Raw genomic sequence first — 18,069 nt, forward strand, 5'->3', positions numbered from 1 at the left:
CAAATGCACCTCAGCCCCTCACGTAAGGGGGGCTTGCGAATTACAACTGGGGTTTATTTGGGGAGTAAAAGGACAAAAATGTCCCTCACGTTGATGGGTTTAACGGCCAGACTTAACGAGGTTAATGAATTCGGGTTTAATTGCAAGTGAAATGAAACCACAGGGACGAAAATCGCAAATTTGAAACTACTGGACTAAAACCGCATATTTGAACAAATCATAGGGACGAAAACCGCAGTTTACTCGTATAATAATGATATAGATAAAGGTTCACTGAACTTGAAATTGTATATCTAAATAACTTACAAAGTTAACAACTAAGTTTAGCTAACACAATAATATCAATTAAAATTATATGATTGTCTACAATGGAAATTTAATTAAATAATCTATATACCTATTCTAATAAAGTAAAATAACTGTAGACACGTGTCAGTTTATGGTTAATCCTTACAATTTTTTCCCTCCAAAACTAATATATTTCATAGATCAATAAATATTCACTTTCCTTTTACACTCTATTTATATTATATCTATAATATAATTAAATTATTCACTTTTCTTTAAACTCTGTTTATATTATATCTATACACTTTTATAAAAATAAATATTTACATATTGTGCTACTATACATTGTTAAAATATATTTCACAATACACTTGGTGAAATCCAAAAATCAACAACAAACCGTGTTTGTTAAATATTGAAAATACAATAATTTTAAATGTTATCATTAACATATTATACTATGTATATTGTTGAATACTGTAAACTTAAATTTGATTGTTACAGGTTAAAAGCTGATAAATAGATCGTTTGGTATAAATTAAATACATTTGGCTCAAATTTGTTACGGGTAAAAAAAGGGTAATCTGAATATTTTAAAAAAATTGAGAATGTAAATAGATTTATCGTCAAACCTGTTACGGGTTCAAAGTTTTGAGTAGAAAATGTAAAAAAAAAAATGAAAGTTATAATTTCAAATGCGATTGGGTTTCGAATTTTTTTAAGGACATTTTTGGAAATAGTCAAAATATTCGGGATTTTGCACATTGATTATTTTTTCCATGACTATTAAAATTTAAGAAAAAATGATAAACACTTTCGACATGCCACTTCTAGAGTTTCAGGGCTATCAATGCTTATAACTTTTATCAAATTAGAAACATTTGTGTCAACATTGATTTTTCCTTGAATAGTGATAAGAATATTGTATGTGAAGCATATCGTACAAATTATGCTCAAGTGAAGCAAAATATTCACAAAATTTAACGGGTTAACCTGCTATTTTTTTTCAATTGGCAAAGTCAAGAAGCTCCTCAAACTTATCAAAATCTTTTTTATGGTGTAGCTCATAACTATTATTATATGAGATTTATTCTCCGAAATTGGTTCATAACAAAATTTCTTTCAATTATAAATATATGATACTGAGAATAATTTTTCAATAGATAGAGTGTTTTTGGGTATGTTTTTGTACGTGCATTATTTTTTTTATTAAGTTAATTTTTCTTTTGAAAAAATCATTTTGTGATATAAATAAAATCAATTTATATATAATAATACAAGCATAGATGCAATACATTTTTTTATATAGATTATGTATTGTTTTATTTGTAACTTAACTATTTAGATCATCCCGTGTGTTACACGGGTTATAAAACTAGTTAATTAATATAATAACATTAATAGTTATCTAGTGAATATTTATAGATTTAAAGATATTTTTATAGACCTAAAATATATGAAATCTTAGATAACTTAATATAATATTAAGGAAAATAAAAAATAAGAGATTATATACACACAGAGTTGTACATATATGGACGATGTTAAGATCATTTGTAGTAGTAATCTCTTTATGGGAGGGTGTTACGTCATGTGATGTTCATGTCATTTAAAGGGTCTCAAAAAATGTGTAATAGGTAACCTTCCAAATTAATCTTGTAATTATAATTAAATAAAATACCATAAATATTTTATTGGATAGAGTTTGTGAAGGAAAAACATAATTGGTTGAAGTAGGTGGGGGAGGTGCTATATACATAACGCCGGAGACCAAAATTGGGTGGGGGTGGGGTGGGGGTTTGGGGTGCTATGTGGCATCCATAATGCCTCACTACGCATGGTTTAAATATCAACCGGACTGGTTGTGATATTATTGTGGTGATCATCCGGCCTAATCTCCACAACCGATTTTTAATGCCTTAGGTCTATAACATGCTATCATCTAACCATGTCATGTTTAAATCTCCCCATCTTTATGTTCAGTAATACATAAACTCCGGATCTATAAATCCTTTAGACGCCTTCTCTTCGTGTAGAATTACTGTTATTAATTCCTCAGTGGCTTGATTGTGTGATCATTTTTGTGGCTTGAAATCGAAAGCTAAATATGATTAATTAGTTAAAGGTAGTTTAATGTGTGTGTTTGTAATAGTTGTACAAGTTTCTTATTCCATGCATGAAATACATATTTGTAGCACCCAACTTAATATTTGATTTAACTTTTGGTAGTTGGTACCGTGATTATTTTCTCCTTCCATCTTTATTTTATTATTAGTTCCATAACAACAAACTCAAAAAGATGTTAATTTTATATTATATATTCAATGGTCTTCGTTTAAAGATCCTTCTGATCGAATGAGTCTTGGTTAAATGAATATGTACCAGTTCTTCCACAGATAACGTGCACCTACATGGATGACAATAAAGATATCTACCCTCATATCATAGAACATTACATTTAATTTCCTAACCCAAAATTTAAGGAGCACTTTTCGTAAATGCCATTTTGTGAGTGTTTTGTGACCGGTTTAGGCTTAAACTTTGTTTGCGAATGACTTTTGTGACCACGTTTTCAACCAACTACTCTTAGCGACCGCAATTCGGCCAGAAAGAGCATATGATATGGTTAGGTTACGTTATCTCTGCAAGAACCAAGACCTATCCATTATAATGTGTCAAGATAAATTAATATCTTGTTCCATAACTTTGGAGAAAATGGCCTCGGCAAGCTCTTCGATGAAATCAGGGTTTCTTTTTAACGAATTAGCCATATTTTCAACAAACACCTCATCAAATTTCTGCACATCCGTTTTGTGTTCTTTCTCCACGCTTGATTTGTGGTTGTGTTCCCCTTCATAGATCACGACTAGAAGGTCGGCATCATCCACACTTCTTTGTACCTGAAATTGAAGTCCACTACATTTAGTTGTCTTGAAATATTGATCAGTAGATCAAAATGTTATTAAAACACACCTAGAAACGTTTATTGATGGATGTATATCCATTTAACTATTTAAGTTTTTTTTAAATGACCAATAAACATAGAATGTCTAGGTACTTCGTACGGGGTGACCCAATGGCAAAAGACCACTGCCAGCCATACAGAACCCTTAAGCGCCTTCAAGTTATCTCCAGTTCCAGAGAAAACCAACTCGTCCGAAGGCCCACTGGTGGTAACATGCTAACGTATAAACCATATATGGTTTTCCATATGTACATATGGACATATAAATGTAGCAGATATGCATATATACCTATAAACCACATATGTCCAGATTGATCCGAAGGGCGTCCAGTTTAATCCTTAAGCACGTCCATACAAATTACACCATATATTGTTTACCAATATATGGCTTATATATGATCGAACTTAAGGAAGCATGTGTAATTTGTATAAACCAACCATATATGATTTTTACATATGGACGCCCTTCATGATCGACTGGAGATTACAAAGATCTCAGTCTTCCTTTACGAGGCCACCCATGTTCCCCCAAAGTGTTGTAATTGGAGATTGAACTTGGGTCTCCGTTGATAAATCCATGCTTACTACACAACATTAGAAATGACAAATTTAAGTTGTTAGCAGTTTTTATTGTTATCATGTCATAATTTTAGTTTATTTAAACGAGGTTAAATAGACTATTGATAGACATACAACCTTCTTTTTGACTGGGCAGGATGGTGCAAAAGAACACTTGTAATAAGCTCTAGGAGAAGGGTTATCTTTGGTCACTTTCTGCCCATACTTTCTCCATTGATATCCATCTTCTACGACCTACACAACACATTCAACAAAACCTAAATTTCGTTACATATATATATAACTAAAAATCTTTAGTTTTTGCCAGTTACGTCTTTAAGGGGTTAGAGATAGAAAACTAGTGAAATTTGGATTCGAACATGAGACCTTGCTAAAGGACTCGAGCGCTCATCATTGTGCTACCCTTTAAAGATTGTAAAAGAAAATCATGATAACATGTAAAGTACCATGCTTTTTTCAGACGGATCTGTCCGTCTATAAACTTGTGAGATGCCGTTGTTTTGCCTTTTCAACGATGCTTGATGATGATACTCCTTGCTTCCGCTTGTGTTGCACTGATCGACACACTCACTAAACTTTCTTTTGACAGAATTAGATGTCAGTAAATCATGGTCTCTTATTAATTTGTTTACTTGATTTTCGAGGAAATTGTTGTTGTCCCAAACAAGTGTTAGCATCTCCTTTAGCTTCTTGTTCTCTAAGCACATATTTTTGTTTAGCTCTCCAACCGAATCATCATTGATATTCTGATATTTGTATACATACAATGATACAAAACACATATAATACCTAGATATACATATGTATAAACCATATATATACATGCTAAATATTTGTGAGTTGTGTAAGAAGTTGTGCATTAAGTGCATCTTTTTCTGAATCCACTAACATAAATTGATGTTGTGCATTAGTAATTAAGTTATTAATAACTTTGTAAAGCGGACACTTATTTTTCGCATACTTCTCACGAATATATAGCTTAAATTTGTATTTGATTCGGATTCACTAAATATTGATGTGATCGATTTGCATAGACCGGATTGAGATATACTTACATGGATATTATCAGTTTTGTGAAAGGGGGTGACGTTAAGATCAATACCATGAGAAGTCTCCACCATTGTTATTAACCAAGTCTTGTGTTGGTCAAGATAATGAAGAACCCAAGAAGGATATCTTGAAGTTTTTATAGAAAGATATGGATAACAAGTCAAGGTCTTCTTTTCCTTTTTTTTAAAGGTGCTTAGCTATAGGGGATTGGATTGGGATGCACATGGAGAAAGTTCCAGGAAATTACGAGATAGTATATATTTATTGTAAGAAAAGAACTTGTTAGTGCGTGTATACGGCATGCATAGGGTGGTATTAAATAAGAAGAATTTTTGTTTTATTGGTAACCCGGCACAAACAAACTTCGATTGAACTTATTCCGGCCAATGGTGTTGGAGATGGCTCATCGAACTCTATCATTTTAGTTTTTGGATTCAGTTTTACGATTTATGGGTTTAGCCGGTAGAGTTTAACACTATGATTTTAGCTTTAGAGTTTAGGTTTACAGTTTAAGGAGTCGATTACACACCACTGGAAGCCTGGAATGAGTTCAATCAGAATTCAGTTGAGTCAGTTTCAATCCAAAACAAAAATCACTCGTAACATACCTAGATAAAATAGACTTTTTAGATAATCATTTCCCTATATATAATAGGGTTCTTCGGAAAAACATTTTTTTCCTAAAAAGTGTAAAACCGCTCTTGTAGCGATGCATAGCAAATAGTTTATTTTGGATAGAAGGCTTATGTGTGTTTTATGTCAACTTCTACACGTCAATGTATCTTGATTTTCAAGGATCTAGTTTCTTTAAACATATCAAACGATTCTCATCTTCATATTGGTGGATTATATCGTTTGTGAGAATAATGAAACTGGATCATACCTTCTTCCGCGAGAATTGCTAGGAGTGTTTTCAAAACATTACAATGTTTTATTATTCATTTCATCTTAAAAAAGTCTTTTCATTTGTTGAATAAACCCATATATTAAACGGGTATAGTTATACAAAATAATATAATCTGTTAACACATACAGTCGACAATATATATCTTTAAAAGATGAACTTTAACGTGACATTTATAAATTATGTTAAGTTAAATTTTGGAACATTTCTTTTGAATTGTCCTCATTTTTATGTAATAGACAAAAATCAATTCATTCAACGTGCCAAAGATGATGATGATACCGCACCACCACCAACAACGTCGCCATTGTCATCCTCCATCAATAATAACCTTTGGGAAGGGAATACATATAGTATAATATAGTCATCAACCGGATTTTATGAGAGAGAATACATAACTATCATGAACTGCTATTTTAAAAGAAATTTATATATTTGTCTTTCAAAGCTCCAGAAAGATGAGATCTTCGAATGGCCACGATCAACCCAAAATTTAACATATGATTAAGCTTTAGACTTTGCTAAATCGTAGACAACTTATTATATATAAATTTATTAAATGTTTAATTTAAAGTCTTTATCATATAAATTATTGATTAAACTTTTTAGTTTCACGTTTATGAAGCAATGACAAAGACGAAATTTACAACGTACATGTTAGTCAAAAGAAAAAAAGAAAGTTTATTATTTACACCCTAGAACCCTAGATAACAAAATAGCACGAATGGCATGACGTCAGAATATTCATCACCGGTGACGTATAATTAACGATGACATATACCCGCACTTTTATTTCCTAACAACCAAACTATATTATAGAATAAAATTTACATACACATAGGTTGGAAACACGTAACTATTGTGTAAAGATAAAAGATATTAACTCTCCTTCTCAACTAAAGTTGTAAACTTTTTATAGCGAAATATAATATAGAATCTTACGAAATAGTTATGGAGGATATGAATGTGATTGATAATGAGGTGTGAATTTGAAATTGATTGCTAACGAGAACATGAACTGAATTTGACTCTTGATTAACAATCGTAAATGAATATGCGTAGGACTGGAATGAATATTGTGGAAGAATAAATTTTGAATTTGATGAAATTTGATTTTCAAAATACAAGCTTGGACTTTTGAATCCGATGAAGTTTAGTGCATGCATATACATAACTAGAGTAATTATTTAATCACAAATAGAGTAAGAACATCCACAATGTTAAACATTCAAAAACCGTCACATCAGATGTCAAACTTTATCTCAAAAAACTCTTATTTTCACACGTAACACCAAATCTCCATAAACTCATTAAAAAATTATTAAAATTATATATATATATATGTGTGTGTGTGTGTGTGTGATGTGAGAAAGTGAGAGCGGGGGCCACCTTTACGTCCGCTCGTCCGTCTGTAGCAACAAACCCTCCCCAGCCAGACCTCCTTCCACAACGCTTCCCTCTCGCTCGTTGCTTGGCCACATCCTCCTGACCTCTAGGTCGTAGCCCGTTGTGGCTCCTATAAGTGTTTGCATAGTTAGAGTAAGGCTATATTTGGTATGGTGTAACAAATAGATATGAAGTGGAATGGCGAGGAAATTAATAAATGGAGAATAAAATGAAATATATCATTACCATTAATTGTCTTGTTTGGTTAGCTTATGGAAATATTATAAGTATTTTATGTTATTTGGTATGCACAAACAGACGCATAATAGAATACAAATGACAAAAAATATCCCACCTCAAAAAAAAAATGACAATGGCGACGACGGTGTTGGTGGTTAGGAGGAGGCGGCGACAACGGTGGTGTCAAGAAAGTCATAAGAAAGAAGACTAGAATGGAAAAAGAAAGAGTAATTTGCGAATGAATAGTTTTGATGAAATATGATTCATTGTGTAATCGTTGTTTTCATTTCATTGACCCACTAAACACTTTTTTTATTTCATTCCCATCATTCAATTCCGTTTGTCATTTATATGTACCAAACACTACCTAATTATTTTTATAACTAGAGTAGTTATTTAATCATAACTTATTGATTGCTTGTATAACTAGAACAATTATTTGATCAAAACTAGAGTAAATGTTTGCGTAACTAAAGTAATTATATAATTAAATTGTGAACTAGAGTAATTAAGTTGTTTAACTACCATATTTGTTTGTAGTGTTATAAACTTATAATTTCTAATATAGAGTAATTATTTTCATAAGTAGGGTAAATATAAAACAATAGTAATTACTTTATTTAACTAGAGCTTTGTTATATCAATTGATCGAGCAGACTTTATTATATACATTTTGACACGTGTCCCTTTTATCTTTGATTTGTGCACTTTGTACAAAATATGTTATTTGTATTTTATCCAAACACGTATTATATAGACTAAATTGCAGTTTGGGGCGGGAATAACATGCGCCCCTCCCGAGAAAAATGAATTGTTTGGCCTTATTTTATTTAAATAAAACTGAAATATATGTTATATAAAGAGAGAAAAATAAATGTTTGTCTTTATTTAATTAAATTTCAAAGAAATTCATTGCTAATATGATTTTTTTATTCTTTTCTTGTCAAATGGCCAAATGAATAGAAACTATTTGATCGTTCGTCCAAAAGTCGATGCATGTTCGATGGTTTTTTCTAGGAGTACACGTAGATCAAGATGAAAAGTCGATGCATGTTACGAGTTTTCTACTTGTACATGCATGTTGATCAATATTGAAACCATGATCGTTTTACGTGTTGAATCTTTTAGACTTATGACTTGAATACTTGTGTTTGGATGTCTCTCGTTAGTCAATATTCCTTTTATAAAAAGAAGGATATTAAGACTATAAACCATGATCCATTATGAACTAGTGGCATTTAACTAACTAATATTTAATATATATTATATAAGATATTAAATCATTAAATTAGTAATTTCAAAATGTGACAATGCTTACAACACCGGCCAACCAAGGTATTTCTTTGTAAGTTGTAACTATTCAAAATGTTTGTGAGGAACTTTATACATGCGTGTTTACTATCTAACCATTGTGTGTGAAATCATTTCCTCATTTAAAAAAATATTTTATTATGAACACAACTCCGTTCTCATTAATATTTACATTGGAATATTGGGAAGTAAAGTTATATTTTGTTGAAAATGACCAAAAAATTAGTGACAGTAATTAATGTAACAATATAGAAATAACTTGAGAAATAATGATGATAATAATAGTCAGTGGCGGATTCAGAAACTTTTGTCAGTGGGGGTAAAATAAATGTATCATGTTAGAATGTGTAATTCATAATGGGTCCAGTAAAAAAAATTATAATGAACGGTAACAAACGAAATTCCCACAATTATGACACTAAAAGAAGTGATAGAACAATTTGACAAAGCTAAATTGAGTGAATATTGGCTAACAAAGTACAACAAACACAAAAGAATATATAGTTCAACAACCTGCGATTTAAATGCCAATATAAATTCAATTGGATACAAATTAAAAAATAGTAAAGTATAAAACAATTGCAAATGAAAAACAATTGAAGGGTGGCAGTTGAGGGAACAAAAATTGAAGGGGTCTATTTTGATTGGACCTATTGGACCTAGTTTTTAAAAAATACCATATTATTGGGCTAAAGTTGAGTGGGGGTATGTCCTCCCCCTGGGCTTAACATGTATCCGCCAGTGATAATAGTGTTAATAAAAACAATATCAAAAGTATATATAACAATATTAACTAGATAAATTAGTCTTTTATCATACAAATGGTACAAAACAATATGGATAATTGGTTTCTGGTCATGACATAATTGTAATTATATTTTTCAGGTTCCCCCGCCTTTTCAAAACGTTGATAACTTTTTGTACGACATTATTTAAAAAAAAAACAAAAAACTACACCATAAGATTAAGCATTGTTTTATTTTAAATCATGTGATGTGAGTATAACATTTGTAGTTATGTTCACGGGTGATTAGTGTAACTTATGCATAATTTAAGTCTATATTTACAATTATGTCACCGTGTGGATTGATTGGATACATTTAGGTCATCGCGTTGAAATTAATGATGGATGTTCTCTTATACCTTTTGTATCGTAAGATATTATTGTACAATTACTACACCCATATTAACTTAATATTAACTAGACAAAAACCCACCGCATTACGGCGGCATAGTTACGTAAACTCGGTAGGTATCAGTTAACTTCGTTACAACATCAACACTAAATCAATCACAATAATTTTGTGAACGTTCAAAACGGTAATGGCACACGTACAACTTATAATCAATATGACACAAATTTGGTTGGTGTCAGTTAGATTCGTTAAGATACCGACACTAACTCAAAAGTGAATTAGTAGACACCAGTAGCATCACTTATGTAGCTTATGATACAAAAATATAACATATTTAAAAGTCGTTAAAGCAATATTTATTCGATGGGTGAAACCCGAGTGTTAATAAAACCAGTATATTGTGGTGATGAGTCGACGTAAATTAAGTAAATCCAAATAACAAATTCGTCAAATTAAAATATCTAATATAAAATAATAAAAAATGTAATATAAAAAAAAGTAGCAAATGCAAAATATTGCCATACAAGCCTCGAAAGTGGATCTAACACTTTCCAAGCAAAAGCTATATGCGAATGAAAACAGCTAAATTCAATATGCGACGCCAAGCTGAAATCTATACATACTATTAAAACAAACAACAATTTTCACTTGTCAGCATTCTAGACCATCCACATTAATGGCACATTAATGGCACATCAATGCCACCTCACCAATTTCTTTCATACTAATGCAAACTCATCATCTAACTTATATTTAAACAATAACATTTCTTAATTTTTTACTCTAATCATGTTTTTCTTTCTTTCTCTAATAGCTAGATCTTCTTTCATCCTCTCCCATATTCCGGCCAATCCAAATCTATATCTTTATTAATTATTTTCCGTTAAGTTTCTATTATGTATTAAATTCCGATTGTTGATATATGTATTTCCGGCAATATTATATTTCTTCTGGTTATTGTTTCCTCTAATCTTTTTATGTTTCTTTTAATTGTTAACTCATTTTATTAAAATCAGTTCAGGGTTTTAATAAAGAAAGGCGATGTCTACAATTTTTGGACGTGTCATGTTTTTCCGGTAAGTATTGACGGTAATTTTTTCCGGTTATGTGTTATACTTATAACAATGATTGTTTTATATTTATTAGTATTTTTTAATTTTCCGTGTTCTTTTGTTTGACATGCTGTGAATCTATGTTCTAGATCAAAATTATGTTCATCCATCGACGGTATCAAAATCGGAGATTCCATGGTTAAAAACCATATTTATTATTTTCCGGTAAGACATTCAATTTTTCCGGTTACAAATTAAAAATCAAATATTCCATAATATCAACATTAATATTCTACTTTTTAATTTCAGGTCAATGCCAAGACTAATAGATGTTCATTTCTCTGGAAATTCTCCAAAAAAATCCGACATACCATGGTCATTGTCACAATATCGTTTTTCTGGTTACATCTTTTAAATTTTCCGGTTATTAACTATAATTCAAAAAACCATAATATGAATATTAATTTTCTATATTTCAGGTTATTTTCCGACTCATATAATATGATTTCACAATTGATCAAGACTTTATAAGATGTATTTTTATTATATTATCATGTATAGATTTTCTTTTTTGAATATTCATGTATTTCAATATTTCAATTTCATAAATTGTAGTTAAAGCTAAATATTAATCTATAGCTTGATGTATATTTTGTTTTCCGGCGCCTTAATAAATGACACAATTAACTATTCCATTAATTTGAATTATTTAGTTTGATTTTCCTAATTTATGGTCATAACAGAATTCCCATTTTATATGCATTGCCTTTCTCAATTAACTATTTCCTAATTTTGTTGCTTGATACAATTTGTTTCATTCACATTTCATACCCAATTTATTTCCTTAATTTTTAAAGAAAACCGATTAAGGTAACACCACTAACTTAATTATGTAGTTGATTACTTTAATTTTTTTAGTTTCATTGTTTACTTTGTGTTTTCTATTTAAGTTATTTGTTTAGTTATAACTAGAAACTTCCAAACCATACAATAAACTTCTATAATCGTGTATTTTGTTTGTCAAGTTGTGAAGGTAATTTGTTTTATTGGTGAAATTTTGAAGAAGTTGATGTTTAGTAAATTTGACTCCGACATGTTTAGATCTTCTTTTGGTCTCCCCTTTTTATGTGTATATTTAGTTTGTCTTAGTTTAAGTTTGTATTAAGACAATATGAATGGTCAATAATTTGGTTACTAAGTTATGTTTATTATGTGTGTGTGTGTTTAATATGACAGTGAATAATTTAATGATTTTGATGACCAGTTTGTTGCATTTTTTTTAATGCATATGAATTTTATAAGATTGTGTTTATAAAATTATGTTAAATTTTATGATTTTCTAAATGTTTTCTTTTGAAATTTTATATTGTCTATATTTATATGGTAATTATTACATTCACACATTTTGTTTTTAGTTTTACATAATCTTCTAGATATTAATGTTAGCATAAACTCATTATGAAATACATTAACATTTTAGTTTAATACTTAATTAATCAGGTTGCATGGTTTGTTTTGTTTTTCAGGTTCTATAGCAAAATGCTTTTGTTTTTGGACGGAAAATTTTGAAGTTCATACTGGGATAATACGATTTAAATAGTTTCATAAATTTGTTAATATAGACAAGTTTGTGTAACTATTAACTTTTTATTTGACAATGTTACTGTCTAATATTTTGTTTAGGCCATCATAATGTTAATATATGGTTGTCTGTTTATAAAATTTTATGATTGTCTATATTGATTTTGTTATTTATCTATTTTCAACCCGTGTGTAATACGGGTACTATCCTAGTATGTAATAATATAAAATATGAAAATAAGTGTTTAATAGTATATAAGATAAAATAAAGTATTTGATGTTGCGTTTCATTTTTTTAATGACCATTTGAATCACTGACAGACCATTAATTCACCTGCTATCTTATTCCGTACTCATGTGAAAACCCATACATGTAAGAAAACCTCCAGGTCCAACCTGGAATCCCATATTTTTTTATTTTATTTTTTTCCCAAGTGGTACGTGAACCTAAACTTTTTTTTAAATAAAGTATTTGAGTGTCTCACTTTAACAACTTGGGCCGGGATCATTGACGTATCCGATATTACGTGACCCCACATCTGGAATTAATTTATACAGAAATCATGAAATACCAATATTTAAATTTTTTGAAGGGTTTACTTTCTATAAACGTGTAAACTGTAAAGTATAAATAATAAGGGTATGTTTGGTTGAAAGGAATGGAATAAAGGGGGGATTGAATGGGAGAAGGAATGGAATGAACAAAGGAATGAAATGGATCATTACCATTCCTTTGTATTGTTTGGTTAACATATGGGAATGAAATGAATAATTAATTTATGTTGTTTGGTATCCAAAAATTTTTTTAGGAATAAAATAGAAATAATAAAAATATTCCTATACCAAAATATATATATTTTTATGAAAAAAAAACTGGAATGGTGACTGTGGTGGTAGCTCTGGAGATGAAAATGGTGGTGGCGGGGGCGACGGTGGAGACGGTGGTGGTGGTGGCGGTCAGGCCACGGGGGTGGTGGTTATGGTGGTGGTGGTCAAGCGATGGTAGCATTAGTAGTATTGGCGATGGTAGGGTGGTGATGACAGTGGTGGTGGCCAGGCAGTGATAGTGGTGGTGGCCAGGCAGTGGTCGGGTGGCGACGGTGACAATGGTTGCTGTGGTTATGGCGACGATGGTGGCGGTGGTAGCTTTGGTGGTAATGTGGTGGTGGTGGAGGTGATGGCGAAGGTGGTGGTCAGGTGGTTGTGGCGGCAACGGTGGTGGCGACGGAGGTGGTGGTGGTGACGGTGGCGGAGGTGGTCAGATGATGGTGGTGGTGGCGGTGGTTGTTAGATGATGGTTTTGTTGCGAAAGTAAGTTGAAGGAGAAATGAAATGAAAAAAAAGAAGGGGGGTGAGAAGGAATGGTTTTGATGGAATGGGATTCCATGTGTAATGGATGATTTCATTCAATTGTGCAACCAAACACCTCTTATTTCATTCTCACGTAATGAATCATTCCATTCCATCTGTCATTACTGCATAACAAACGCTACCCTTAAAACAATATAATTGAAGTTTCTCTCTTTGGGCCCATTTAATTATTTCTCTTTCTCTTTGTTCACAGAAAGGCCTAACCGGTAAAGCCCAACTTTCACAATTAAAGCATCCCTTTCTTCGTCTCATTAAAGGTATTCATAATTTTCTTTATTTGTCTCGTTACAATTGTTTATTTTTTCAAATTTATTAAATAATTTCTAAGTTACTCATAAACACACAACTAACGTTAATTAACGATATTGATGAACCCAATTTTCAAGAACAATATTGTCATTTGGTAAGCAAAAAAAGTAATCATTCAATCTACCTTGAACTTTGTGTTTTTTCAAACCATAACACTTTTAATAGGACGGAAGGAGTAAAACGGTTTCACCTACTTATGCATCAACATTTGTACAATAAGCATAACATATTTATATGTACCATATTAAGACCAAATTACAACTTTTATCATGTAAATTAAAATTTTCTCACTTTTAGTCTTTTACCTTAACATTCATGCATGAAATTTGTACAATAAGCATAACATATTTATTTGTATTATATTAAGACTAAATAACAGTTTTTATCATGTAAATAAAAGTTCCCGTTTTTCGTCTTTCACCTTAACATTCATTAAAATTACAAATTTTGTCTTGTATATTAAAAGTAGTCTCGCTTTTAGTCCTTTACCTTAACATTTGTCCAAAATCTCAATTAAGTGATACCGTGTGTCAAACATGTGATGGGCATAGGAAAAAAAATGATGCTACAAAAATAGTTATTATTTTGTAACTACGGTTCTTTTTTTTTTTTTGCTAACTAGACTGTAAATGTGGAAGAAAGAAAATAGCCTACTATTAGTTCTTAGACAAGAAGTATTAAAAAGCGCATTCATTTACATAAACATACAGATACACGTATACTACTATTCGCTTTCTATCACAATAATGAAGGAGACGAATCATTTGACGATGGATGTAAAACGAAAACTCGTATAATTTGTATTAGAATGCGGTTTCTGGGATGTCGAACATGTAACCATACTATGCAGCAAGAAGCTTCTTTATGTCCCTCTGCAACACAAAACAACAGTGAATTTGATAAAATTGACATAAATGGGAAAATTCCCATTTTCCTTTTAACGAGTCAAAAGAATAAAAAAATATCAAGAACAATGGATTAAATTTCGTAACTCGTTGCATAAAGTATTGCGTACGTACCTCGATCTGAAGAGGGGAGGTAGTAGGAGGATATCTTTCGACGACTTTCCCGTTTTTATCCACTAAAAACTTCTCAAAATTCCACTTCACCAAATCGCCCAAGAATCCTCCGCTACTTGACTTTAGAAACTGATAAATCGGGGCTGTAAACGGACCATTCACATCAATCTGAAACACACACACATGACATGATATTATATTAGTCCTTTGATAAGTCAGTTTATTTCATAAGTTTGAATATGTTCCAGAATAGAATAACTTTGAACAAAGTCATACATGGAAATAAGTAAAGAAAACCAACCTTGTCAAAGATTGGGAATTCTGCTTTGAACCTTGTACAAGCAAATTGTTTAATCTGATTGTTTGACCCGGGTTCTTGGAACCCGAACTGATTACAAGGGAATGCCAAGATTTCAAGTCCTGCATTTGAAGATTATTTACACTTATTTTCGTATGTTACATTATGTTAATTAACTTATGTTTCTGATCGATTATATGAAACTAATTATTGACAAGTTAATATGATAGCCTCGGATTTCATAGCCACTGACCTTGATCTTTGTACTTGTTATAGATTTGAGTGAGCTCGGAATAATTAGATGAAGTCAAACCACTGAAACGAAAGTAAACTTTAGGTTTAAAAGGTATCATTCATCTTAACTGCATTTAGTTTAATGAAAACTATTAGTAGAAACTACCATTGTGACGCTACATTGACGATTAATAGAACCTTGTCCTTGAATTTGGAAAGAGGGACATCCTTTCTATCAATATCCTGCATTTCAGAACAAATATACCAAAGAAAAAAAATTTGAAATTATAATTTGAATAAAACTTCTTTCACATTGTCAAACAAGAGATGCAAAGTCTATAGGGGCGTGCATAAAACTGAAAAAACTTAATCACCCCAACTGATATAACCGAACCGAAACAAACATTGATGGTTTGGTTTTATGTTTTTGTAAAAATCGAACTTTCGCTTCGGTTTTGGTTTTGCGTGTAATGAAACCGTAAAAACCAAACCGAACCAAACCAAACTTATTGATTCTCATTTTTTATTTGAATTTCAAGTAATTTGTAATAACTAAAGATCTATGCAGTCAATCTCGGTGGTATCTCGGTTATCAGTCCTCATGTGAAATATCGGTCAGAATCTCGGTACCGATAATATCGGTGATGTTGACCGATATTTGGCCGATATTGACCGATATTTCACCGATATATCACCGATATTCCCGATATCAGTGTTTTAAGTCTTAATTCAACTTTTAGTGTTTAATGTTGGTGGTTTGAGTCTTAAACGGTTCCTACTTGCTACAATTGTAAGTGTTTTGCAACTTGCAAAAGGATAATTTGTTAATATTAGGAGAGTATACTGAATTGTTAGTGTTAAAGTGCTATATATATAAATTTTGTATGATATTAAAATTACCGATATCCCATCGATATCTCACCGCGATAACTGATATCTCAAATATCGATCCTTGACCGATATCCGATATTTTTCCGCATTAACAGCTTAGCTAAAGATATCGTTTAACCCAAATACTTTAGCCCAAAAGTAAAATAATCAAATAAATTATTAACAAACAAAAAAAATTAGGCAAAAAATATCTTATTTATGGCCAACTTCTTTTTTTGTCCAAAACATTTTCAAGCCTGAAAAAATAGAAACCAAACCCAACTCAACTAAAACCGAAAAAATCAAAACCAAAAAAAAAAAAAAAACTGGAATTTTGGTTCATGGTTCGGTTTTAGCCAAAAACTGAACCGAATTATGCATATTGCACACTCCGTAATAATTGGAACACACATGTATCTTCATTACAATATAACATAATTCTATTAACTTTTTTGGGAAATTAAGGAAAATAGGCTCAATAAAACGAATGCAATTATAGACGAATCTTGCAAACTTCTGAAGAAATCTTTATTAAAATATCCAATTCACCAGAAAATGGAAGCAAATTAAAGAAAAAACTAAACATACATGAACAAACATATAGGCTAAAATTAAGTACCTTTACAGTAAAATCATAAATACTCTTTCCAGTGGCAGCAGTAGCAAAAACCCCAAATTCCGATTTTCGAGAATCCAACGAAAACCCAGTAAAAAATCCCAGCTTTTAAAGCAAACCCATGTTGCAAAAACCCAGAATTTGATGACCCGAGTAAAGATTTAACAGACCCAGTTGAAGAAGGTAACTGGGTTCGGTTGAATTTAGAGAAATTGAAACATGTGGGAGTGAAATTGAAGGAGCAAGGTACGGATGCCATTGTTGGTTGCGTGGTTAATGAAATTGAGAAGAAGATGAAGGTGGGTTTAGGGGTTTTAATGGAATGAATTGGGGGTTTTGGTGGAATGCTTTAAAATGGAACTTGCTGGTTTGGACATAATATTAGATTGTGAAGAGGGGCCAGAGACAGGACATCCATAAGCAATGAACGGCGGTGAAGATGACAACTCGTAGAAAGAAAAGCTGTTTCTAGATAACTTGCTAAATTTTGTTGTTAACTGTTGTGACGAGACTTTAAACATCAACTTGGTGTTTGGCCTGGCTTTTTTAACAAAGCTCATAATTTTTTTTCTTTTTTTACAAAATAAGTTTAATTTGGTGTTTGGTTTAGCTTTTTAAGCTTATGCTTATTAGCTTTATATAAGCTCATTTGAAGAAGCTTATTTGAAGATGGTTTTTTAGCTTATTTGATTAAGCTTATTTGTTTAAGGGTGTAAATTACTCATTTGTCCTCAAATGGTGGTGGATTAGTAATTATTACTATAACAAATTAAAGAATGTTGGATTTAACAACTTATTAAGACACATAATTAACTTGTAGAATATAAGCTAATTCAAACACTTAAAAAAAGCTTATCAAA

General features: G+C 31.2%; 1 protein-coding gene and 1 pseudogene across 2 annotated transcripts; both read right to left on the minus strand.

The window, feature by feature from the left end:
* Positions 1-2,689: 2,689 nt before the first annotated feature.
* LOC143635199 (putative WRKY transcription factor 40) lies at positions 2,690-5,117 on the minus strand. Its single transcript, XM_077103082.1, has 4 exons — positions 4,888-5,117; positions 4,279-4,578; positions 3,950-4,066; positions 2,690-3,188 (listed from the first exon to the last, which is right to left on the minus strand). Exons 1-4 carry the CDS (start codon positions 4,951-4,953, stop codon positions 2,964-2,966), a joined length of 708 nt encoding a protein of 235 aa, XP_076959197.1. The 5' UTR covers positions 4,954-5,117; the 3' UTR covers positions 2,690-2,963.
* A 9,694-nt stretch (positions 5,118-14,811) lies between these two features.
* On the minus strand, positions 14,812-17,695 carry LOC143635253 (putative phospholipid hydroperoxide glutathione peroxidase; annotated as a pseudogene). The gene is made up of 6 exons (XR_013154017.1): positions 17,213-17,695; positions 15,890-15,966; positions 15,743-15,804; positions 15,493-15,611; positions 15,192-15,359; positions 14,812-15,044 (listed from the first exon to the last, which is right to left on the minus strand). The product of XR_013154017.1 is annotated as a putative phospholipid hydroperoxide glutathione peroxidase (transcript).
* Between the last annotated feature and the right edge of the window lie 374 nt (positions 17,696-18,069).

This window comes from Bidens hawaiensis, unplaced genomic scaffold (genome assembly GCF_021521415.1).
Source record: "Bidens hawaiensis isolate Kalapana, Puna unplaced genomic scaffold, B.hawaiensis_p1.1 tig00007413_1, whole genome shotgun sequence".
NCBI lineage: Eukaryota > Viridiplantae > Streptophyta > Magnoliopsida > Asterales > Asteraceae > Bidens > Bidens hawaiensis.

What these genes read in the sequence shown, in the direction of transcription:
- LOC143635199 (XM_077103082.1), bottom strand. Translation starts at nt 4,953, where the DNA reads ATGGTGGAGACTTCTCATGGTATTGATCTTAACGTCACCCCCTTTCAC. An exon ending in ATCCGTCTGAAAAAAGCATG is followed by an intron (nt 4,067 to 4,278) that starts GTACTTTACATG and finishes TGTGTTGTGTAG; the next exon opens with GTCGTAGAAGATGGATATCA. An exon ending in CCTGCCCAGTCAAAAAGAAG is followed by an intron (nt 3,189 to 3,949) that starts GTTGTATGTCTA and finishes CTTCAATTTCAG; the next exon opens with GTACAAAGAAGTGTGGATGA.